The sequence below is a fragment of the Macaca nemestrina genome, chromosome 7, assembly GCF_043159975.1.
Source record: "Macaca nemestrina isolate mMacNem1 chromosome 7, mMacNem.hap1, whole genome shotgun sequence".
Taxonomy (NCBI): domain Eukaryota; kingdom Metazoa; phylum Chordata; class Mammalia; order Primates; family Cercopithecidae; genus Macaca; species Macaca nemestrina.
Genome location: NC_092131.1, coordinates 26648872 through 26675538, shown reverse-complemented (window position 1 = coordinate 26675538; position 26667 = coordinate 26648872). Strand labels below are relative to the sequence as shown.

General features: G+C 40.0%; 1 protein-coding gene and 1 long non-coding RNA gene across 5 annotated transcripts in view; one reads left to right on the top strand and one right to left on the bottom strand.

Moving 5' to 3' along the window:
* Positions 1-8078, bottom strand: part of LOC105467641 (general transcription factor IIA subunit 1) — a 45636-nt gene extending 37558 nt beyond the window's left edge. The window contains exons 1-2 of one of the 4 annotated variants that reach the window (XM_011717338.3): positions 7971-8078; positions 3101-3202 (exon numbers count right to left, since the gene is read on the bottom strand). In XM_011717338.3, the coding sequence (XP_011715640.2) occupies positions 3101-3115 (15 nt within the window). In that variant the 5' untranslated portion in view covers positions 3116-3202; positions 7971-8078. Of the gene's footprint in view, positions 1-3100; positions 3203-7319; positions 7789-7970 lie in introns of those variants that run through there. The other 3 variants (XM_011717339.3, XM_011717337.2, XM_024788451.2) reach the window with 3 other exon arrangements.
* Positions 8079-8149: 71 nt separating this feature from the next.
* LOC139364227 (uncharacterized) overlaps positions 8150-26667 on the top strand; it is a 48229-nt gene continuing 29711 nt past the window's right edge. Inside the window, exon 1 of the long non-coding RNA XR_011625675.1 lies at positions 8150-8339. This is a non-coding gene — a long non-coding RNA (uncharacterized lncRNA). The remainder of the gene's footprint in view (positions 8340-26667) is intronic.

The window sequence follows — 26667 nt, the reverse complement described above, 5'->3', positions numbered from 1 at the left end:
ATTTTAGTCTAACAGTTTTATTTTTAACTTCAATACAACCCAGATAGAAGAGTATGGCCCATTTAAAAACAACAAGAATATTACACTATTTTGTTCAGTTAGATTCAGGTGCCATATCTGTTATCAAACAGTTCAATCAAATACTTACTGAATGCCAACCACATATGCCCAGACATTGCGGTAGAAGCTGGGGATTCAAAGTTGAGTAGGTTACATTTTTTGCCATTAAAACCTAAGTATTAAACTAAAAATCAGTGTGTTACCTATAAAATATGTACCAAAAAAGTCATATATAATAAAAAAGGAGGTGGAAACATTTGGTCTCAAAAATAGCGCATTCTCTTCAAGAGAACGTCTCGATTCTACTGTTAAAGATAGGAAAAATAAATTCTCCAGATTTTCATTATGAAAAGCAAGAGTAGATAACAACCCAGACTGACCACTAGAATTTGACCTAGAGAAAATTACCTAACATCTTTAGAACTGATTTTCTACACCTAAAAATGCTGCATTTTCTATACAAGGTCACGAAACCACAAGGACAACCATTATAAAAGTGTAACATAAATTGCAAAAATCTCATTCCACGTTACACTAAGGAAACAAAATAAGCTTGTTTTCTAATTATTCACATCCCTCAGTTACTTCATGCTACTTGAACAATTTATATTGTTCTTCTTCCAACTCATGTCTCAGAATTAGCACTCTTACACTTGTATTTTTAGATACCTACTCTTCACTATTAGTAACCCTTACATTTTTCTCAAGGTAAATACATATTTGCTCATCTGTTTCACACCTATATATTTTTCTTAACTCACACAGGTATACTCTTGTTTTTGTTTTTTTTCCAAGACAGAGTCTTGCACTGTCACCCAGGCTGGAGTGTAGTGGCACGATCTCAGCTCACTGCAACCTCCGCCTCCTGGGTTCAAGCCATACTCCTGCCTCAGCCTCCCCAGTAGCTGGGATTACAGGCACGTACCACCATGCCCAGCTAATTTTTGTATTTTTAGTAGAGATAGGGTTTCACCATGTTGGCCAGGCTGGTCTGAAACTCCTCACACAAGAATATTCTTATTGAAAATTCTAGAGAAGTTTCCTGCAGATATCTATTAATAAATGACATCAAGACCTACTCCATCACCACAATCAAGGTGAGATTTGCTTTACGTAAAATAAACTGGTTGCCAAGCTGCAGCCTCTAAACCTATGTTGGATAAATGACACCACAACAAATGTTCCTTAACATTTATTAACTGTGATTATTTATTTGTACATAGACTTAAAGGAGCTTAATACTCAACTTCTAAACCAGCAGTTCTAAAACTCTTTCACCTCAGGATGCTTTATCACTTTAAAAAATTACTGAGACCCTCAAAGAGCTTCTCTGTATGTGAATTACACCCCCCTATATTTATAGTAACAGAAATTATAACAAATGTTTAATGCTTACTAATTTGTTTAGAAATAATGGATCCATTATATGTTAACATAAATAACAGTTTTCTGAAAATAGTCATATTTTAGTAAATAAAATTGAGTGAGAATGACAAACGACTTAAAGGAAAATAGCTAGATTTTCATATCTGCCTGTGTTTTCGCTTTGTTTTGGTTGAGGTATACAAAGAAAATCTGCCTTCCTACAGTTAAGTAGTTAGGAAAAGAAAAGGTACTTTTAAGTGATAGTTTCTTACAAGTTAGTTACAATGCAGAATATGGAACCATATAACTATGAACTTTTCATACTGTTAAAGTTCATTAATTTATCTTGCATTTTGAATGAATTTTCCAACATTATGCATTGGACATTCAGAAAATACAAGTTCAATGAATTATATGGATCTTTCGAATGTAAACACACTTCATTACAGAATATCAAACAATCAAATTTCTTAGTATCAACACTGAGTCCACATCTTTTTAATATTCAGAAATGAGAAGTATGCATACAGCATTTCTGCTGCTTATTTACAGTTATCTCAAGGAAAAGCATCTGTGCGCTTGAGTTATGAATTTAACTGGCCACTTTTCTCACAGAATACAACTTTTACTTGAAAGAATGAAGGCAAACTATGATTTTCCAGACTTGAGCATTTAGTCAACCTTGTGGACCCCCGGAAAGAACCCTTGGGGAGAACCCAGGACTCCATGAACTATATACCTTGAGAACCACTATTCTAACCAACAGGGCAAAAATAGTCCACAATTTCATGAGTCATTACACTGCAAGGAAAACACAACTGCCAATAAAAAAAACTAAATATTTCTGCTTAAATCCAAGATACAGAAAACCAGCTCTTAATGTAAAATATATTTAAAACATTTGGCCTACATAAAGGGTCTACTTCAAGAACCTAAAATTCTTTTATCAAGCACTTACTCCCTACAACTTAAAACACACTTAGAATACAGGTACATTAAGACCATTAAAAAAAGGCAAGATTAAAGCTGGGCACTGTGTCTCACGTCCATAATCCTAGCACTTTGGGAGGCCGAGGCGGGAGGATCACTTGCAGCCAGGAGTTCGAAAGCAGCCTTGACAACATGGTGAAAACCATCCCTACCAAAAATACAAAAATTAGCCAGGCATGCTGGCATGTGCCTGTAGTCCCAGAGGTGGGAGGATGGTTTGAGCCTGGGAGGCGGAGGTTGCAGTAAGTCCAGATTGTGCCACTGCACTCCAGCTGGGCGACAGAGCCCAACCCTGTCTCAAAAAAAAAAAAGAAAAAAGAAAGAAAACTCTTCCAGGCATGTCAAGTAATTAGACCCTAAAATGTAGAATGTTAACTATCCAATAATAACTGCTAATGCTACTATCAGGCATTGTGCTAAGATTTTATATGGTTATTCCATTTAATCCTCAAAACAAACCTATAAGGTAAATACTACCAATTTCCATCTTACATGTAAAGAAACTGAAATATAAATGTAGCCTGCCTAAGGTCAGAGGAAGAATGCATGGTACAGTTGGGATTTAAAACCAGCACACTTCACTAAACTATACGTTCACCCTACAGAAAAATTACAGATTCATCTCTGACTAAAGAAAATGATTTGGGGTGAAAAGGTAGGAATATTTTTAAAAAGACAAACTTACGGTTTTCAGTTCCATCAGTACTTGTTCATCCACTCCATCGTCCAGAAAGATGTCTCTCACGTCATTAATGACATCTTCAATCACAGATCGGTATAACTTAGGCTTTAAAGGAAAAATAAAAGACTTGATAAAGACAGTTTTTCACAGGTTACAATGTATAATTCAAAACCAATATAATAGTCATTTTGCCAACTAACTACATATGAATTTAAAGATACGACCACCATCATTTGCCATAAACTGGATTTGATGACTGCATACTTTAATAAAAATTTTAAGATTAATGCAATTCAAAAACAGAAGGTCCCTATGCCTACAAGGTCCATACAATTTTCAATTATAATTTCCTATGTTATAGTCAAAATACCTAATGTAATGTTCAATAACAGCTTCAGGGGTTGCTTACGTCTGGCTTCTACTATTCCATGCTTGGTTTGAACTCTGTTGTATGTTTTACTACCTCACCACTAAATCTTAAGACTTTGGAGAATCTTACGTCCGGGAGTCATCTGCCTGGTAATAATCTGCAACCTAATGAACATTCAGGTTTAAAAATCACCTAACTTCTGTTGTGTGACCCAGTCTGTACTTTCAAGCTACACCATTAAACTACTCACACCCCCGCAATGACAGGTCTCAAGGTCCCAAAGAAACAAGGTACACTGATTTCCTTCCCAGAATTTCTCCTCTACTACTGCCCAGATAATGCTATGAAACATTATAATGAACATAAACCCTCTAAACGTTTATTATTATTATTATAATTAGCACTGTTGGTATTACTTGAAGGAGGAGCGGGAAGTAAAGGAGCTGGCTTCTAGAAGGTTGAATGGTAAAATGGGCAAAATGAGAATAGATGTGAAAGAACTTTCAAAAAATAAAAATTTTTTAAAAACTACAAGGTGGGAGATAAAACAATTAGCTCAATCCATATCCTATTTTTAACCTGTAAGACAAAAGGAAGTCATGTCAGATGACAAAACTAGAGCTGCCTTGACAAAACTAGAGTTGCCAGGTTATAAATCCTACCCATTATCAGAGAGTTATGGTTAACAAGCTTTTTAGATGTCTTCTCATTACTTGTGTTTCACACCTTGCTTAAGGTTAAATGGCTACCAAAAAAAACTAAGTGTTTGTTCTCATGAGCAAACTTCAAACAGAAATATGTGTTTCACTACCATCTCTTATCAGCAACACTGTGACACAGGGCAACTGCTAAGAAAATGTGTCCTTGTCTTGTGAAAACTACAAATAATGAGGCCAGATGCAATGACCTGTAATCCCAGCATTTTGGGAGGATCGCTTGAGCTCAGGAGTTCAAGACCAGTCTGGGTTACATAGTGAAATTCAGTCTATACAAAAAATTAGCCAGGAATAGTGGCACGTGCCCGTAGTCCCAGCTACTTGGGAGGCTGAGGTGGGAGGATGGCTTGAGCCCAGAAGGGAAAGGATGCAGTGAGCCAAGATTGTAGCACTGCCCTCCAGCCTGGGTGACAGGCCCAGACCCTGTCTCAGAAAACAAACAAAATACAAATGAGTTTGTCAGTACAATTTACCTCAACCATTAAAAACTATTTAGTCCTTCTCATTACAAGAAAACCAATTCAAATATCCGGGTTCTTGCTTTACTGTTTCACTCACTAACCTGCTTTATTTTGCCAAATCCTCCTCTTGAAGTTTGTTCATCTGTAAAATGCACATTTCTATAGTCCCTACTTTAACATTCTAATTCTATATATAAGGAAAGTATATCTGACTATGGACATCATCTTGCCTAAAGTGACTTAACTGAATTACAAAAGTATCTCTGTAAAGTGTGTGTGTGTGTTTTAACCAACAATGACTCCTCAAGACATTAGGAGGGCAATATATTTTAAATTGGGAATATCAATCTCAAATTGACAATATGTATGCTTTTCAGTAAACTAGACGGTGTTTTGGTGTTTCTGAAGTCAGTTACCTCTAAAAACCTGTTGCTTGGAGATCCAGACACGTATAGGTATAAATCTGCTTTCTTCTAGTACTCTCTACTTAATGAATCATTATTTAAGATTTTATTTTTGTGTCTTAATGAACTCACAACTTGACCACTTAACAGCTTCATAAGCTCTATAGTTGAAGGAAGGGAAATGTGTACTCTTCACAAAATACATGCCTAATAAGTAATTTAGCAGAATTGTTCACAATTTGAAAAGCCCTCAAGATAATTTTTGAAAAGTATGTGGGCACATAGTTAGTATTCGAAACAAGAAATTTCTAAATTATTACTTAAAATTCTACGCTATATTTCAGGCAAAGTTTCTATCTTTCACGAAATACAATTTAGGTTTATCCTGATTTTTAAAAAACAGGTTATTTCAAACTTAAGAACTGGTAAATAAGAGGGCCACTAGTGGCATTAAGTGATTTGTTAGAAGGTTTCCTTCAAAAATGTTAATTCCCTGATGCAATGCTGGAAGATAAATTGGAATAATTTTTACACCGGATATCCATGTTAATATCCAAGGCAATAAAGTTCTACTTAGAATTTTTTTTAATCCAGTTTGCAGCATGTGTCTTCCCTCTAATTACTCATGATTCTCATACACATAAATGGTCCTATAGTGAAGCTTTAGGTACTTATCTATTTCTCTGAAAAGCCTCGTGTCTTTTATATTTACTATAGAAAAACATAATGTAATATTGGGAGCTATATTTCTAACATATTTCTTGAATACTTAAAACACTACCAAAACCGAGTCCTCTGCAGCTAACACTTTCAGTGTAAACAGTTTTTTAAATTCCCGAAAATAATGCACACAAGAAAAACGGCTAGACCATCTTATCTAAAACTCTTTGTTTTAAATTATAAATTTTGAAAACTGTAAACAAAATAAAAAGGGACAGCGATTCGGATATATTTCCCCTAGCAAACAAAGAAGGCAAATCCTGGCTGCTGCTAGGAACAAAACCAAAACTTGGGGCTCTGAAAGCAGCCCCCGACGGATGAGAAATTACAGCGTGAAAAAAGGACCTAGAAATAAATTGAGCTCTGCACGCGCCTGGCTCTCGCCTCGGGAGCACGCACCTCCCAGCCCCGCTCTCAGCAGCTCTCACTATTTAAAGCCGGATCTGGTGTTTAAATGGAGAGGCGGTGACGTAGTACTGAAAAGCACCTTCCCATCCTGGCAGAGTCTATATTAGAGAGCGGCAATGGCTCTATATAAACAGGGCAGCCAAAGGGAGGAGGACCACAAGGCTCAGGGACTGAAAAGCAGGGTAAGCGGCCGCAGCCATGATGGATCGACCCGAGTCGCCAACGGTACGGTGTCGGGCGGCCGCGGGCTGGTCTGCGGCATTTGGGACAGGGCAAAAACGTGTTTTATTGTCATCATAAAAATAAGAGTTGGGTGGACTAGTGATCACATTGCGTTGGTGACTGAAAAGGTTATTTATGTGACTGCTTTTTGCAAACCTACGTGATCTCAAGTAACCAAAAAGGGACCAACGGGAAGAAGTAGGTAAATTTCAAGGCGAAAGCGGGGACACTTGGACCACTGCAGGCTTTTTTTGTTTGTTTTGGTGCTTCTGCTAGTCGAAGATACGATGGGGGTCTTCCCCTTCGCCATTTTACCCATTCGGAAGGAACTGAGATAAGTGCTTTTCAACCAACCTTCCTCCTTTTTTTAAACATAAAATGGCCCCAGTGAAGGTTCCCAAAGCACAACAGCCAGAAAAAACCTAAGTAACCCCCAAAGTAATCATTATTCTTCCACTGCATTAAAGTGGATCACGGTGGGTCTCGGGGGTTCGCCCGATTCCCCAGACACGGTTTTTGTTCTGCAGCCGCTCGGGGAGCCCTCGTCAAGACAGCACGGACGGGCCCCTCGCGGGGAAGCGGCGGCTCCCCTCCCGCCCTCCCTCCCGGCGGCCGGGTTCTGGGGCCGGGGCTGCACGCCCGCCCGGGCCCAACCGCCTCCGCGGCCCGGCCCGGCCCGCGGCTGCCCCAGGCCCCGCCGGCGCCCCCGCCCTCCCCGCGCCGCGAGCCCTCGGCGCCCCCCCGCGCCCGCCGCCCGGCGCTCCGGCCCGATCCGCCCGAGGCGGGAAGCGGCGGCGGCGGCGGCCGCGCGGACGGCTGAAGAGTCGAGGCCGGGAGTCGCCGCCGTCCCCGCCCCCGCCCGGTCCGGCCGTTGCTGCCGCCTGAACGAAGCCCCCGCCGGCCACCGAACCACGTCCTTACCACGGTGTTTGTATTTGCCGAGTTCGCCATTTCCACACACAACACAAACAAGAGGGGGCAACCCCAAGAAAACAAGATAAAAACAAAACCAAAAAAAAAAAAAAAACTAAAACACCCGGAGGGTGACCCAAATCACCACAAGATTGGGGAAAAATTTTTAAACAAAATCAATCCTGAAGGAGTAAGGGAGAGCGGAGAGAGGAGGAGGGGGGCACTCCTCCCGCAGCTAAAAACCTCGAGAATCGCCTTTAAAAAAAAAAAGCCACGACCCTTTAGGGGTCCGGGGGGCGTTGCCCGCTCCCCACCCCGCGCCAAGGAGGGAAACCACCACCGGTCGCCGCTCCCTGCGCCGCCGCTGCCGCCACCGGCTGCAGCTCCAGCCGTCCGGTCCGCCCGCTTCTCTCCTTTATATAGCGAGCCAACAAGCTGCGCGAGCCGCCACCGCCGCCGCCGCCGCCGCCGAGAAACAGGGTGAAGGGGGAGGGAGGGGCGGAAAGGGCGGGGGCAGATGTGGGCGGGGCTGAGCGCGAGACACCGCGAGAGCCGCGTGCGCAGGCGCGCCGGGGCGGAGGCCGCCGCGAGCCGCGTTGTCACGCGCCGTGGTGGGTGCTGGGCTGGCGGAGCCCGGGGAGTGAACTAGTGTAGTCGGACCTACGCCTCTCCAACGCTCGCCTGATCACGTGGTTGGCACCCAGGCGGAAGTCTGCGGCAGTTCTTTGCGGTGAAGTACTTGCAAAGCATTGCTGGAAAAGACGCGAGTTCTAGTGACACTCCGAAGCTAGGTGGGACCGCCTCCTGTCGCACGTTTCCGCCCGGTCCCGCGCTGTAGGAGCTAGGAAATGTGACAGAGGCGGTGCCTACTGCCTCACTAGGAATAGCCGCGGAGGAGGATTGGTCACGTGGCGTAGCTTCCGGCCTCTGGCGCGTTCCTATTCGGGAAGGTTTTAAATGCGGAGTCATCTCTTGATTTGTCAGCGAGGCTTTGACTATAAGCTTCTCGGCTTTCGCGCCTCACCAAGGGTGGGTCTTTCGCGCGCAGAATTGTATAGGATTTCCCAAAGGGAGTAAACGCCGATCGGGGCCCACTTTTAACATTCCAGAATTAGTAACCTCTGATTCGTTTGTTTCCACACTGGGTACGCTGCGAAGACTAGGCTTAAGTTGCCCAGAGGTTAGTTCTCTACTAGCCCACGTACTTTAATTTATCACGCTAGTGGAGATGCGGTGGGGAAGAAAACCCCACCAGCCTTTGGATTATAACAGCACAGTAACTTTCCCTGGTTTTTAAAAATATTGCCAAAATACTGCGACTCCGCATGGCCATCGTATAGTGACTGATCACATTGAAATGCATGCCCTTGACCCAGCAACTCTCATGGCCTCTCGCTATAAGAGAGCAAGCAGGCTGTGTTCCATGTGCAATTCAATAAGCTTTTGACCTATTCTGCCCAAGCAAATCCTGCCTTTATATCGACATTGCAAGCGGAACAGAGAATGCTGTTTGGAAGGCAGAATTCATAGTACCTAATTTTCTTGTCCCTGGGAATTTTGAGGGACTTGAGATGTCGCTTGGATGAGTGAGGGAGTTTGTCTTCCAGAGACAAAGCAAAACGAAATGTCAAAGTTCTGTGCTGGTGAAACCGGATTTGAAAAATATCAAAGGCGTCTTACCAGAGAGGGAAAAAAAATGAATCCTGCCAAGACTTGAAGAAAGGGATTAGAGAAACCAGAGGCCTTGAATACCCAGAAAATGGGAGATTGTGAATGGGTGTAGAGAATATCTATGAACCTTGAGATTTCTTTTCACACCAAGTTCGTTCGCCTCTTAACCCTTAGTTGCTTCCCAGTTTCCTGTACAGCTTCATGGTCTGGGACACTTAAAGAAAAAAATCACAGGAAATCAGTAGTCTTGGTGTATTATATAAAATTATGATTCTATCAACATTTGTAATTCATTTAATATTCAAGTGACAAACCGAAAAGTTACACTAAACAATACCATTCCTGGTAAGTTTTACTACGTATTGAGAGGACTTCTTCTTGCTTCTCTGTATACATACTCCCAAACACTTTGCACCTGGAATCATTCACTTTCCACCTAGTTTTCTTCCCTACTACTTGGTATTCTTGACTAAATGGTTGAGTAGTTTTGCCATCAATTAAAGTTAAAACCACTGCAGACAGGACATGGAAGAGAAGCTATGAGGTTTGCTCTTCACAGATTTAATCTGTGAAATAATGGAATGTAGTTATTGGATTAAAATGGTGGAAAACCCAGTCTTGGCCTCCTTAAGACCATCAGACTCCCTGGAGGCTCTGAGTTGGCATCTCTCTTTACACCTAGATTGCAAAAAGACCTAAGCACTTGGTTAATATTTACCCAGGAACTTAGATTGCTTGTGTGTCTGGCATCTAGCCATCATGGATTCCATTCCAATATATTGGTTTCCCAGTCCCTCAACAGCTGTTATATGCCTTCATTGCAACATATGTGTGCCATCCCGTTTAGTTTCAGAAAGAAATATTTTCTGTTCTTTCACGAAAATTGTAGGACTGAATACTTAGAAGCTGCAGCCTTTTAATTCACAAAACTGAAAATTTGTGAGAGAAAACTCCCAAGTGAGATTACATTTAGCATCATATGTAAATTGTTTCTATCTGAACTTTTTATTGTTGGTCTCCTACAGCTTGAATGACGTTTCTAACTTTAACAGCTCTTTCTACTATATAAAACATTTATACAGGATTTGCTGTTTGATCTCATACTTTGTAGCAGCGATGTACTTAGATAGATACATAACAGTCCTCTCTTTGTGATGAATGTTTGTGTGTGTTTTTGTAACTTCAAAATGATTTATATTGGGAGATAAAATGTTGCGTCTTTCTTTTAATATGCAGCCTAAACAGTAGATAACTGTAAAATAAGAGAAGAAAAGGGAAAAAAATCAATGTATAAATTTTGTTGTACCATCCACAAAATGACACCAAACCTTCTATGTCCAAACATTTAAGTATTTAACTGTCCAAATGACTCTTTTAGCAACAATGCCAAGAAAGAACAGAGTCTAAAAAGATTGTGGAAATTGGCTTAAACTAAAATCTCGTGATTTCCCATCAAACTCCATTTTCTTAAATAGTGAAGAAAGAAAAAAACAAAACTAGTTTTGAAGCCTATTTAGGTTCTCATGCTCAGTAGTATTGGGCACTTTGGGAGGATACAAAATTGAAGAAGAAAGATGCCTCGAGCTTACTAATCATTTCTTTTTTTTGTCTTTCTTTCTTTCTTTCTTTTTGAGACAGAGTCTCGCTCTGTCATCCAGACTGGAGTGCAGTGGTGTGATCTCGGCTTACTGCAGCCTCTGCCTCATGAGTTCGAGTTATTCTCCTGCCTCAGCTTTCCGAGTAACTGGAATTGCAGACTCACGCCACCACGCCAGCTTATTTTTGTAGTTTTGGTAGAGACGGGGTTTCACCATTGTTGGCCAGGCTGGTTTCGAACTCCTGACCTCGGGTGATCCACCTGCCTTGACCTCCCAAAGTGCTGGGGTATAGCTGAACGCCACCATGCCCAGCAAGTTTACTAATCTTAATGAAAGTTCTTGTTTTAAAGGGTAGTGCATAGTCATAGCATTCATTTAAGCTGCTGAAAGCATACATATTTCAGTCCTACCAAAAAAAAATTATACTGCATTCAGATTTCACCTATGTTTCTGTCATTTTCAAAGAAACTGCCGATTTTCCCATGCACAAATTTTTGGTGGTGGCTATAAGAAGAGACTGGTGACCACACAAATCAGTTCGATACATGTGATGAAGAGATTTTAAAAAATCTTTTTAAATTGTCTTTGTCTGTTGTAAGTTAGTTTGAAATTGCTACTTCATGCCTTAAAACACCAACCAGCTCTAAGTTATTTTCTGTAGAACGAAGTGGAGACCAGTTTGTAGTTTTTAGCAAAAATAAGTTAACTTGGTGTGGAGTTTTGGTGGAATCAGGTTTGACTCTTGCCATTAAATTCCTGTGTGACATTGTGCCATGATTCTCTCTGTGTCAATAAGGTGAAATAATCACCATCACCTATCGTTGTTGGAAGATCAAAGGTACTAGGAAGTGCTCTGACAAGTATTTGGTGGGTGTTTTATTATTAATGGTAACTGTAACAGCTACACCAGTATCATCAAAGCTGGGGAAAGATGTTCTTAACTCACTTTGTAGAATACTACCATTACATTTTAATAATGATGGCTATGTGTTGTGGTTCATGCCTGTAATCCTAGCACTTTGGGAGGCTGAGGCAGGCAGATCACTTAAGGCCAGGAGTTCAAGACCAGCCTGGCCAACATGGCGAAACTCTATGTCTACTAAAAATGCTCAAAATTAGCGGGGTATGGTGGCATGTGCCTGTAATCCCAGCTACTTGGGAGGCAGAGGTTGCAGTGAACCAAGATCGTGCCTGGGCACCAGAGCTGGAAACAGACTGTCTCAAACAAACAACAACAGCCAGGAGTGGTGGCTCACATCAGTAATCCCAGCACTTTGGGAGGATGAGGTGGGTGGATTACTTGAGGTCAGAAGTTTGAGACCAGCCTGGCCAACATGGTGAAAACCCATCTCTACTAAAAATACAAAAATTAGCTGGGCATGCTTGTGCATACCTGTAATCCCAACTACTCAGGAGGCTGAGGCACAAGAATCACTTGAACCCAGGAGGCGGAGGCTGCAGTGAGCCAAGACTGCACCACTGTATTCCAGCCTGGGAGACAGAGCGAGACCCTGTCTCAAAAAAAAATTTTTTTAAATAATGATGTCAGTGGCCAATGCTTACTTTACAAGAAGCTTAGCCAAATTTTGATAACTCAGGTGGTAAATATGTAACAGCATCCCAGCCTCACAATGCATTTTAAAACTTTTTTTTCTTGCTTGCTTGCTTTCAGCCTTGAAACATACTTTGAAACTTTGTCCCTTTCTCACCAGCCCCTTCTGAGAACAGGGCTCACTTATCTTACTGATGTGCTTGCTTAAAAATTCCAGGGGCCAATTTTGAAACAAACTAGAGGGAGAGACCCCAACTGCAGAATCCTCCTGCTCAAGGGGGATTAGGAACCATTAGTCCAGCACTACCAGCTGAGGTCATATGATGTGAACTGGGCCTCCAGGCAGGCAGTCACTGAAGATGGCCATCAGAAGAAGGCACACAGACCTACACCTTCCTGCGCTACTCCTGCATATTTCCTACACCTTTTTGCTTCTTAAACCCCTTCACTCAGCCCAAAAAGTTGGAGTGATCTGTTAAAGGCATGAGCCTGTCCATCCCCCAACTGCTAATATTTGAATAAAGTTGCTATCCTTTCACTACATGTCACTTCTCATGTTTTCAGCTTCTGAGCAATGAGCAGCCGGACTTGAGCTGGTTATAAGTACACAGCGTTTGTTTTTGTTTTTGTTTTTGTTTTGAGATGGAGTCTTACTCTGTTGCCCAGGCTAGAGTGCAGTGGCTCGACCTTGGCTCACTGAAACCTCTGCCCCCTGGATTCAAGCAAATCTCCTGCGTCAGCCTCCCAAGTAGCTGGGATTATAGGCGCCTGCCACTGTGCCCTGCTAATTTCTGTATTTTTAGTAGAGACAGGGTTTCACCATCTTGGCTAGGCTGGTCTTGAACTCCTGACCTTGTGATCCACCTACCTCGACCTTCCAAAGTGCTGGGATTACAGGCGTGAGCCACCGCGCCTGGCCCACAGCATAATTTTTGTATGTTAATATAATGAGATGATTCCTTAAGCTGAAAGCTGATTTATTGATTAAATATATCAGATTGCTTAGTTACATGTGTGCCCAACTATATGTAGTAAAAGTTATGAATGAATTTGCCCATTGACCTAGCAATGCCAAATCTAGGACTCTGTCCCACAGATACATATATCTTTTCTTATCTTTATAAGAAAAGATATATGCCCCAGACTATTCATTGTAGGACTGCATTAACACCCATCCCACCCCCCAAAAAAGTAAATATTTTATATAAGAAGATTATATAATATGTCCATGTCCCACATGTCCATATAAGGAGGCTGGTTGAATAAACTATAGTACATGCACACAGGTGAGTACTATGCAGCTGGAAGAAGAAATAAGGAATGTATATATATACCCACTATGGAATGATCTTTGGAATATAATGCTGAATGAAAAAAGTTAGATGTAGAAAAGTATTTTTCTCCATTTAAGAAAAGAGAAAATACAAAAATGTGTGTAATACACTTGCTTACTATTTCTTTTTTTTTTAAAAGGAAATATGGCCAGGCATGGTGGCTCACACGTGTAATCCTAGCACTTTGGGAGGCTAAGGAGGGCAGATCACCTGAGGTCAGAAGTTCAAGACCAGCCTGGTCAACATGGCAAAACATTGTCTCTACTAAAAATACAAAAATTAATTGGGCACGGTGGCAAGCATCTGAAATCCCAGCTACTTGGGAGGCTGAGGCAGGAGAATCACTTGAACCAGGGAGGTAGAAGTTACAGTTATCTGAGGTCACACCACTGCACTCCAGCCTGGGTGACAGAGCCTGACACCCTCTCAAAAAAAAAAAAAGGAAATATAAACCATATGTATATATCTTTAAAGGTTACCTATAAGGACTGGGAGAGAAGAGTGTGGAGAAGACAGAAAAAAAAAGAGTTATTTAAATGTACTTTTGTTTTTTAGATTTGACTGAAAACACATACTTTACTTAGTTTTTAAAAACTTAAATTTTGAAAAACAATTCCCCAGTCTAAAAATTAAGTAACTTAACCAGATGTTACGTAACGCACAAAGAACTTTTTCAAGTGACTTTCAAACACAATAATTTGACTAGATACCCATAGTGGGATATTTTTAAGGATAAAAAGAAATGTCCAAAAAATTTTAAGTGTTGTTAGTATTTGCATTGTTGGTGATGATGTTTGGAAATATATTTTGGTAATTTTATGTGAAATGTGGGTTAAAGAATATGAGTAATTATATTTTGTTCTAATTATCTAATCCCAATTGTTCTTGAGAACCAGGCCTTCAATAGATTGGATAAGGCTTACCTGCATTGTTGAGGGCAATCTTATTTACTCAGTCTCCTGGTTCATAATGCTAATCTCTTTATCATATGGGAGAAAGAAGATGCAGATGTAAGGTACAGGAGGATAAGTACAAATTCTGTAGTCCTGAATTTGAATTAGAAGTATCTTGGTGAATTTTGTCAAAATTCCCTTCTGGCTCTGAAGAGGCCTAGAAACAATGACCAGCACGGTAGTAATAAGTACACTAGGTACCTAAATTATAAGATTTCAAGACCAGTGCTTTGTGGAGAAATATCTGATTCTGATTCCAGGTCAAGAGCAGGAAATGTCTTTTCTTAACAACCACCACCACCACCCAAACTCAATGTTTGATCTTATAAAATATATTTGTCCCCAGAAAGCTAAAACAAACAATGACCAGTCCAGTGCTCCAGTATTTGGGAGCACCTCTTGCTCCCAGATCATTATCTTGAAATTCTATTTTCCAAGGAATAATGACTCTAGGACTGGGATAAAAAAACGTTTAAACCAAGCAAAATTACCAATTATTGACTAAAATAAGACAAAGTGACTCTAGAATATCTTTTCATGTGGATAACAAGGAAGGTGTATTTGTTTCCCAGGGCTGTTGTAACAAAGTGCCACAAACTAGGTAGTTTAAAACAACAAGAATTTGGCTGGGCGTGGTGGCTCATGCCTGTAATCCCAGCACTTTGGGAGGCCGAGGCAGGTGGATCACGAGGTCAGGAGATCGAGACCATCCTGGCTAACACGATGAAACCCCGTCTCTACTAAAAATACCAAAAATTAGCCGGGCATGGTGGCAGGCACCTGTAGTCCCAGCTACTTGGGAGGCTGAGGCAGGAGAATGGCCTGAACTCAGGACGCGGAGCTTGCAGTGATCTGAGATGTGCCACTGTACTCTAGCCTGGGGGACAAAGCGAGACTCCCGACTCAAAATAATAAAAAAATAAAAAAAATTTATCGTCTGACAGTTCTGGAGGCTAGCAGTTTAAAACCAAGGTGTTGGCCGGGCACACCTGTAATCCCAGCACTTTGGGAAGCCGAGGTGGGCAGATCACAAGTTCAGGAGATCGAGACCATCCTGGCTAACATGGTGAAACCCCGTCTCTATTTAAAAAAATGCAAAAAAATTTGCCAGGCGTGGTGGCACACGCCTGTAGTCCCAGCTACTCGGGAGGCTGAGGCAGGAGAATGTCCTAAACCCAGGAGGCAGAGGTTGCAGTGAGCCAAGATCACGCCACTGCACTCCAGCCTGGGTGACACAGTGAGACTCCATCTCAAAACAAACAAAAAACCAAGGTGTTGGTAGGTCCATGCTTCCCCTAACACTGGGTAGAATCCTTATGTGATAGTTAATGTTACGTATTAACTTGACTGCGCTAAGGGATGCCTAGCTAGCTGGTGAAACATTACTTCTGGGTGTGTCTGTGAGGGGGTTACTGGATAATATTAGCAATTAAATCAGTAGACTGAGTAAAGAAGATTGCCCTCACCAGTGTGGGCAGGCATCATCCAGTCCATTGAGGGCGTGAATAGAACCAAACATTGAAAGGGTGAATTCATTCTCTCTGTTTGAGCAGAAACATCCATCTTTTTCTATTCTTGGACATCAGCTCTCCTTGTTCTCAGGCCTTTACATATGGACTAAATGTCAGTAGTCCCCCCCTTATGCATGGTTTTGCTTTCTGAAGTTTCAGCTATCTGCAGTCAACTGAGGTCCAAAAATATTACATCATCACTCTTGCGCTTTGGAGCCATTATTAAGTAAAATAAGGATGACTTAAATACAAGTATTGTGATACTGGGCCAGTTGATCTAATAACCTGTATGGCTAAGCGACGAATTGCAATTGGGTGGGACAGAGCAGGACAGTGTGAGAGTTTATCGTGATATTCAGAACAGCATGTAATTTAAAACTTACGAATTGCTTATTTCTGGTAATTTCATTTATGGCACAATGCCCATGTTATTCATGATATTCAGAACAGTGTGTAATTTACAATTTATGAATTGTTTATTTCTGGAAATTTCATCAGAAATTTTATAATCTCACATCATAACACGAAGAAGATAGGTGAGTATATAGTACACTATGATAATTTGAGAACAAGTACCCACAACCATACCTGGCTAACTTTTTGTATTTTTAATAGAGACAGGGTTTCACCGTGTCAGCCAGGATGGTCTCGATCTCCTGACCTCGTGATCCGCCCGCCTTGGCCTCCCAAAGTGCTGTTGTGGAGTCTTTAGAGTTTTTGTTTTGTTTTTTGTTTGTTTGTTTGTTTTAACATATGATATCACCTGTGAACTGTGACAATTTTACTTCTTCCTTTCCAACTGGGATGCCACATATTTCTTTTTCTTGCCTAATTGTTCTAGCTAGAACTTTCTAGTAGCATGTTGACAGAAGTGGGAAAAGTGGGCATCCTTGCCTTGTTTCTGATTTTACAGGAAAAGTTTTCATTATTTCACCATTGAGTGTGATGTTCACTTTTTTTTTTTAAGTATATGGCTTTTATTATATTGAGGTAGTTTTTATTTCTAGTTTGTTGGGTGTTTTTATTATGAAAGAATGTTGAATTTTGGTAAATGCTTTTTCTGCTCTAATTGAGATAATCATGGGCTTTTTCTTTGTTCTGTGAATGTGGTGTATTACATTGATCAGGATTTGTATGTTGAACCATCTTCACACTCCAGGAATAAATACCATGTGGTCATGGTGTATTATCCTTTATATATGCTGCTGAACTTGATTTGTCAGTAGTATTTTCTTGAGAATTCTTACACCAGTGTCCAGAAGGGATAATGGTCCACAGTTTTCTTGTGCCTTTGTTTAACTTTGGTATCACAGTAATGCCAGCCTCATAGAATGAGTTACAAAGTGTTCCCACCTCTTCATTTTTTTTTTTTTTTTTTTGAAAAGTTTCAGGAAGACCGAGTGCGGTGGCTCACACCTATAATCCCAGCACTTTGGGAGACCAAGGCAGGTGGATCACCTGAGGTCAGGAGTTTGAGACCAGCCAGGTCAACATGGTGAAACCCTGTCTCTACCAAAAATACAAAAAAGAAATTAGCTGGGTGTGGTGGCGGGTGCCTGTAATCCCAGCTACTCAGGAGGCTGAGGCAGGAGAATCGCTTAAGCCCAGGAGGCAGAGGTTGCAGTGAGCCGAGATTGCACCACTGCACTCCTGCCTGGGCAACAAGAGCAACACTCCGTCTCAAAAAAAAAAAAAAAAAAAAAAAAAGTTTCAGGAGGATTGGTGTTAGTTCTTCTTTTACTGTTTAGTGCAATTCCCCAGTGAAACCAACAGCAATTGTACCATTTTACATTCCCACCAACAGTGCACAAGGCTCCAATTTCTCCATATCCTCATTAACACATTATTTTCTGTTTTTATTTTGTTTTGTTTTATAGTATATATAAGTATTTCATTTGAAGGTGTTAATGTAAATGATACTGTATTTTTACTTTTAAATTTCACTTGTTCTTTGCTGACATATAGGAAAGTAATTAGCTATTGAGTATTAACCTAGTATCATGTAACCCTGCTATAATCGCTTATTAGTTCTAGGAGATTTTTTTGGTCAATTCTTCCAGATTTTCTGCATAAGTAATCATGACATCTACAAACAAAAGCAGTTTTATTCCTTTCCAATCTGTAGATATTTATTTTCATTTTCCTGTCTTATTGCATTAGCTAGAACTTAATAATTGTTTTTTAATGTATTAACCTCTTAATACATGCAGAAAAAAATGTAGTTACAAACCATAGTTACAATAACACTATCTTTTAAAAACATTTATTTTTCTGAATTGACAAAAATTGTGTATATTTATTGTGTACACCATGATGTTTTGAAATATGTATACATCATAGATGGCTAAGTCAAGTTAACATATGCATTACATCATATACTTATTATTTTTTGTGGTAAGAGCACTTAAAATATACTCTTAGCAATTTTCAAGGATATAATACATTATTATTAACTATAGTCCTATAGATCAACAGATCTCTTAGACTTATTCCTCTTAGCTAACTTAAACTTTGTATCCTTGGACCAGCATCTTTCCAACCTTCACCATCCCCAATCCCCTGTTAACCATCATTCTACTCTGTGATTCTATGAGTTGAACATTTTTAGATTCCACACATAAGTGAGATCATATGATATTTGTCTTTCTGTGCCTGGCTAATTATTTCACTTAACATAAATGTCTTCAATACTACCTTTTTCTTTTTTTGAGACGGAATTTAGCTCTTGTTGCCCAGGCTGGAGTGCAATGGCACAATCTCAGCTCACTGCAACCTTCACCTCCCTGGTTCAAGCAATTCTTCTGCCTCAGCCTCCCAATTAGCTGGGATTGCAGGCATGTGCCACCACGCCCAGCTAAGTTTGTATTTTTAGTAGAGACGGGGTTTCTCCGTATTGGTCAGGCTGGTCTTGAACTCCCAACCGCAGGTGATCCACCCACCTCAGCCTCCCAAAGTGCTGGGATTACAGGCATGAGCCACCACGCGTGGCTAATACTAGCTTTTATAATTGCCCATGTATTTGCCTTTAATGAGATCTTTATTTCTTCATATCGCTTTATGTTACTGTCTTGTTTTCTTTCATTTTAACCTGGAGGACTCTATTTAGCACTTCCCGCAGGCCAGGTTTAGTGATAACAAGTTAGGTAAATAAAAGCTCTGTCAGCCTTTATTTATCTGGGAATGTCTTAATTTTTCCCTCACTTTTGAAGGACAGTTTTGCTGAATATAGGATTCCTCTTTGACAGTTTTTTTTTTTCTTTTAGCACCTTATGTATATCAGCCTCAAAAGTTTCTGATGAGAAATATGTGGATAATCTTACTGAGAAACTCTTGTATGTGATAAGTGGCTTTTCTCTTGCTGCTTTCAAGATTCTCTCTTTGATCTTTGACAGTTTGACTGTAATGTATCCTGGAGTTGCCCTGTATGAGTTCATCCTATTTGGAGTTTGTTGGATGTTTACGTTCATGTTTTTCATTTAATTTAGAATGTTTTCAGCTATTATTTCTTCAAATATTCTCTCTATTCCTTTCCTCTTGTTTTCTCCCTCTGGAACTCTTACAGTACATATGTTCATCCACTTGAGTGTGCCCCACAGGTCCCTTAGCTCTGCTCACTTTTCTTCAGTTCTTTTCCTTTCTGCTTCTCACGGTCAGTAATTTCCACTGGCCTATTTTCAAGTTCACTAATTATTTTTCCTGCACAAATCTGCCTTTGAATGCCTCTCCTCAATTTTTTATTTTAGTTTTGTACTTTTCAACCCCATAGTCTTTTCGTTTCTTTTCTGGTTTCTTTTTAGCTTTTCTGTCTCCTTATTGATGTTTCCCTTTTGTTCATACATCATTCTCTTGACTTTTCTCCACATTTTCCTTTAGTTCTTTTGAGCATCTTTAAGACAGTTTTGTTACAGTCTTTTTGTTTTGTTTTGTTTTGAAACAGAGTTTCACTCTGTCACTCAGGCTGGAGTGCGATGGCGCAATCTCAGCTCACTGCAACCTCCGCCTGCTGGGTTAAAGCGATTCTCCTGCCTCAGCCTCCCAAGCAGCTGAGACTCCAGGTGCATACCACCACGCCCAGTTAATTTTTGTATTTTTAGTAGAGACGGGGATTCTAGTAAGCCCTGTTTCTACTAAAAAAAAAAACCCATGTTGGCCAGGCTGGTCTCAAACTCTTGACCTCAAGTGATCTGCCTGCCTCAGTTTCCCAAAGTGCTGGGATTACCTGAGTGAGCCACCATACCTAGCCAGTTTTGTTAAGGTGTTTGTCTAGTTCCACCACCATTAGCTTTTTTCAGGGACAATTTCTGTTGATTTTTTTTTTCCCTTGAATGGGCCATACTTTCCTATTTCTTTGTATATCTTGTAATTTTTCTTTTGGTTCAAAACTGGACCGTGGAATCTAATAACGTAGTAACTCTGGAAATCAGATTCTTTCTCTTGCCCAGAGTTTGCTGCTTTTTAAAATTGTCGTAGACTGCCTCTGTGTCACGTGTCAGTCTGAGGTGTAAACTTAAGGTCTTCTCAGATCTTTTCTAAGCTTGCACCTTTCCCTGAGCATACACGATGACTTTCTAATTTCTCCCACATATGTAGTTGCTTTTGAATGTCTAGTCATTAATATATGGCTCTGAAAAAGGGGGGAAAAAGAAAAATAAATGGAGTAGGGGGTGCCAGCCCTTTTAATCCCCTGGAAGTAGCTTCCGCTGGAGGAGGAGGGGCATACAACAGTTGGGAGAGGTCAACAATGGCTACCTGCCTCTTTGCACCTTTGTGAGTCAGAAACAGCAATCAATGATTAGAGTCCAGATCCCTGATATTTGGAGGAAAGGGTCCTTTTTACTCACCCTGGCATCTGCAAGCTATATGAAAGCTGCTCTTGGAATGTGTGCATGGCTGCCTGCCAAAGGGTTGGGTGGTGGGGAATGGGTAGCTGCTACTGTGCTAAGAGCTGACTGGAATTAACTGCAATTTACCATCCAAACCTTCCCTGCAAACTGCAAGCCTTCAATAGACACTAGAGTTTCAACATAGGTAAGACAGATTCCCTCAGTGCAATTGTTGTCAAGTTGGAGAGACAGATTTCAGGTGCTCTCTACTCTGCTATCTTCCCAGAGTCCTCTCTTCTAATAATTTTTTGAAGGTGGGATTTATTAGAGACTATTTCCTAACTGTTGGAAATAATCCAACAGAAAATCAAAACATAGTACAAGAGAAACTGCTTATTACAGACATCTGTCCTTGAGAAAGGCTGAAGATAGGCTTTAGAGGTGTTCATCTTTGCTAGGAACAAGGAGCTTCTGTGTACTGTAAAGGGAGAAAAAAATGTGGACAAAGTCAGTCAGAATTGAAATGAGAAAAGAATGTTAGAATGGGCTAGTAGATTTAGTGGGGAAAGAAAAGTAAGTTCCTGGGATTGCTTTCACTTTTTCTATTCAATACAAGAGAAAGTTACCAGCTGAGAGTGAGGTGTAAAAGATACTAAGGGATTGTGAGAAGTTTGAGAAAAGAGGAGAACATACAAAATAGCCATTTCTTGAGAGTAGTTCAAATGTATTAAATACGTGGATAAGTTTGTTATGTAGACTTGATAGCTCACTTGAGATTTGGAGTGAGAGTCATCATGGCTGCATACTTTCCTCTGATCTGTTAGTTACTTGTGGGAAAGCACAGACTAGGTGGGCATTTAGGCTTAACTAATGTGCAGACGTCACTAACTGTCCCCAAATAGTCACATCCTCTTTTCTTTTAATATAGAATGCCCTGAGTTTTAGCAAGTTGTCTTATTTCATCTGTGCTGCTACAACAAGATATCTGAGACTGGGTGATTTATAAAGAACAGAAATTTACCTTTCACAGTTCTGGGAGCTAGGAGTCCAAGATTAAGGAGCTCTGATAGGTTCAGTGTCTGGTGAGAACCTGGGCTCAGCTTCCAAGATAGCGTCTTCTGGAAGGGAGGAATGTCATGTCTTCACATGATGGAAGGAATGGAAGGGGTGGAAAAGAGTGAACTTTTCCCCCTTCAAGTCCTTTTATAAAGGCATTTATCCATTTATAAAAGCAGAGCCCTCATTATCTAAATAACTCCCCAAAGGCCCCACTTCCCAACTGATCCAACAGGATGCGAAATGTGATGTGTGCCACTCTTCAGTCATCTTCATAAAGAGGAGACCACTTGCCCTGATCTCAGTGAGTGACTATGATGATAGCCCATTGAATCTAAGGGGTTCAATGGGATGTGTGTCTTTGAAAGGGCAATAGATAATGAAAAAAATAATAGAGTCGGTGAATTGGAAATTGTAATGAAATAAAATTTTGAAGTGAAATATTAGATAAATCATTTGAAAGATAGGGATAGTGGTCAGAGAGTGAAGTGCTTGGATCAAAGAGTATAATTATTGGGCAAATTTATGCCCATAGAAGTGGGCAGCTGATGTGAGATTTGAAAAAAATTATTAGAGTTGAGGAGGTCAAGGAACTAAGAGGCCTCATTGTTGATTTGATCATACAACAAGATTGGCGATGTGAACCCTGACTGAGACAGGCCTCAGTTAATTTAGAAAGTGTGTTTTGCCAACACTGAGTACGCGTGCCCATGACACAGCCTCAAGAGGTCCTGATGACATGTGGCCAAGGTGGTCAGAGCAGTTTGGTTTTATACATTTTAGGGAGACATGAGACATCAATCAACATATGTAAAATGAACATTGGTTCATCCAGAAAGGCAGGACAACTCGAAACAGGGAAGGGGTTTCCAGGTCATAGGTAGATAAGAGACAAATGGTTGCATTCTTTTGAGTTTCTGATTAGCCTCTCCAAAGGAGGCAATCAGATAAGCATTTATGTCAGTGAGCAGAGGGGTGACTTTGAACAGAATGGGAGGCAGATTTGCCCTAAGCAGTTCCCAGCTTGGGTTTTCCCTTTAGTTTAGTGATTTGGGGGCCCAAAGATTTATTTTCCTTTCACAGTGACAGGAGTAGGGATGAATAGGAAGAGAGCCAGGTGCTAAAGTCCTCAGTGAAAGAGGAGAGGCTTAAATGTCAACAGTATGTCAATATTTGGGGTTGTAGCATCTGATAGCATAAATTTCAAAGGATCTAATTTTTTGAAGAGGAAAGAGAACAACTTATGAAGCTGCAATAGGAATCAAGAAGGATACTGGTCTTACCTCTTATCTTCAAGCCCAGAGGTGCATGGTATAAGAGAGAAAAAAAAAACCCACATTCCTTGCAGAGGACTGAGGAGCATGTAGGGCAACCAGTGCCCTTAGGGAACAATTGGGTTTCAGTCAGGGCATGAAATGAAGGGAAAGCTCAGAGAAAATATTATAGATGTTGATAAGAGATCATGAGTCTCAGAGGGCACAGGAAGTGTTCAGGCAATTAAGAACAAGTGGGAGATGGGGCCATATTCATGGATCAATTGAGGTAGAATGGTGAGAAATGTTTGAACCTCTACTGGTGCAAAAGGCAAATGGAGATGTGAGACACGTTGATATAGTGATCCTGAGGGCCAATTAGAGGAGTGTTGGAAATTGGCTTAAGACAAAAAGCCCCATCACTCTTGCAGTCAGTAGTGGTCTGGCAGATAAAGGGATGAGTAAAGATACCTGAGATGTTGATCTGTCAATGGTAAGGCAGCCGTGGCAAGCTCCAAAAACAGTTTCACCAAAAGCTCTAGGAACTCCATAAACTCATATGATTTAAAGCCTCAGTTTACTTATCAAGGAAATGAATGAAATGGATATAATAATGATAATTGATAATTATGAAGATTAAATATGTGATAAAGTAATGGCTCCAATTCTTTTTTAATTTTAATTTTAATTGACAAATAATTGTATACAGTCATGGGGTACATAGTGAAGTTTTGATACATATAATGTGTAGTGATCAGATTAGGATAATTAGCATATTCATCATCCCAAACACATATTATTTCTCTGTTTTGGGAATGTGTTTCAATATCCTCCTTCTAGCTATTTCAACCTATATACAATATTATTGTTAACTATAGTCATCCTGGATGACTATAGAACTTACCCTTCTATCTAGCTGTAATTTTGTATCCTTGAGCAAATCTCTTCCTTTCTCTCCCTTCCTCCTACCCTTCCCAGCCTCTAGTATCCTCTGTTCTACTTTTTACTTCTATGAGATCCACTTTTTGTAGTTTCCACATATGAGTGAGAACATGTGGTGTTTAACTTTCTCTTCCTGGCTTATTTCACTTAACATAATGTCCTCCAGTTCCATCCATGTTGCTGAAAATGACAGGGTTTCATTCTTTTTTTCTTAATCACTGAATAGTATTTTATTGTGTATGTATACCACATTTTCTTTATCCAGTCATTGAAATTTATTCCTAGATATTTCATTTTTTGTAGCTATTTTAAATGGGTTTGCTTTCTTACTCAACTAGTTCATTGTGTATAGAAACACTACTGATTTTTTATATTCATTTTGTATCCTGCAACTTCGCTGAATTCATTGATTAGTTCTAAGAGTGTTTTGGTAGAGTCTTTAGTTTCTTCTCCATATAAGATAATGCCATTTTCAATTTCTCCTTTCCAATTTGGCTGCCCTTTTTTTCTGTCTCTTGCCTCATTGCTCTGGCTAAGACTTTCAGTACCATATTGAGTAAGTCTGGTGAGAGTGGGCATCTTATCTTGTTCCATTTCTTAAAGAAAAAGCTGGCTGGGCGCCGTGGCTCATGTCTATAATCCCAGCACTTTGGGAGGCTGAGGTGGGTGGATCACCTGAAGTTGGGAGTTCGAGACCAGCCTGACCAACATGGAGAAACCCCATCTCTACTAAAACTACAAAATTCACTGGGCGTGGTGGCGGCACATGCCTGTAATCCCAGCTACGTGGGAGGCTGAGGCAGGAGAATTGCTTGAACCTGGGAGGTGGGGGTTGCACTCCAGCCTGGGCAAAAAGAGTGAAACTCTGTCTCAAAAAAAGAAAAGAAAAGAAAAAGCTTTTAGCTTTTCCCTGTTCAATAAAGACCTTAGCTATAGTTTTGTCATATATGTCGTTTATTATGTTGAGGTACTTTCCTTCTATACCTAATTTATTAAGATTTTTCCATCATAAAGGGATATTGAATTTTATCAAAAGCTTTTTCTGCGTCTATTCAGATCATCATATGGTTTTGTTCATCATTCTGTTGCTGTGATGTATGACATTTATTAATTTGCATATGTTAAACCATCCTTCTATTCCTAGAATAAATCCCACTTGATCGTGGTGTATTATCTTTTTGATATGTTTTTGGATTTGGTTTTGCTAGTATTTTGTTGAGGATTTCTGTGTATACATTCATTGGAGTATTATTGGCCTGAAGATTTATTTTGTTGTGTTCTTGTCTGGTTTTGGTATCAAGGTAATGCTGGCCTTATAGAATGAGTTAGAAAGAATTCCTTATGGTCAATTTGTTGAGGTAGTTTGAGAAGAAATTATATTACTTCTTCTTTAGATGTTCAGTAGAATTCAGACTACTTTTGTTGGAAGACTTTTTATTACTGATTCAATCTTGTTACTTGTTACTGGTCTGCTCAGGTTTTCTTTTTTTTCTTTTTTCTTTTTTTTTTTTGACATGCTTCCATTATAGAGGATGTTCAAGTTTTCTGTTTCTTCTTGGTTCAATCTTTTTAGGTTGTTTGTGTCTAGAAATTTATCTGTAATCTCTAGGTTTTTTAATGTATTGGCATGCAGTTGTTCATTGTAGTCTGTATGATCCTTTGTATTTCTGTAGTATCTGTTGTGACATCTCCTTTGTCTTATCTGATTTTATTTATTTAGGTCTTCTCTCTTTTTTCTTATTCTCGCTAATGCTTTGTTGATTTTGTTTATCTTTAAAAAAACAGCTTTTGGTTTTGTTGATATTTTTTAGTCTCCATTTTGTTTATTTCTGCTATTTTTATTATTATTTCATTCTATGAATTTTGGGTTTGGTTTGTTCTTGCTTTTCTAATTCCTTGAGGTGCATTTTTCAGCTGTTTATTTGACATCTTTCTATTTTTTTGATGTAGGCATTTATTGTTATAAATTTGCCTCAATACTGCTTTTGCTGTGACCCATAAGTTTTGGTATGTTGTGTTTCTATTTTTGCTTGTTTCAAGGAATCTTAAAATTTCATTCTTAATTCCTTCCTTCACCCCTTGGTTGTGCAGTAGCATGTTATTTAATTTCCATATCTTTTTATAGTTTCAAATGTTCCTCTTGTCAGGGATGTCTGGTTTTATTTCATCATGACCAGATAAGATACTTTATATGATTTCAATTTTTAAAAATTAAAAAAAATTTTTTGAGACTTGTTTTGTGTCCTAACATATGGTCAGTTCTGGAGAATGTTCCATGTGCTGATGAAAAGCGTGCATATATATATATATATATTTTTTCTATTTTTTAAGATGGAGTCTCGCTCTGTTGCCCATAGTACAATCTTGGGTCACTGCAGCCTCCATTTCCTGAGTTCACATGATTCTCCTGCTTCATCTGCACAAGTAGCTGGGACTACAGGTACATGCCACCGTGCATGGCTAATTTTTGTACATTTTTAGTAGAGTCAGGGTTTTACCATGTTGGTCAGGCTGGTCTGGAACTCCTGACCTCAAGTGATCCACCCGCCTCGGCCTCCCAAAGTGCTGGGATTACAGGCGTGAGCTACCATGCACCAAAGAATGTATATTCTACAGCAGTTGAGTGAAATATTCTGTAAATGTCTGTTAGGTCCATTTGGCCTA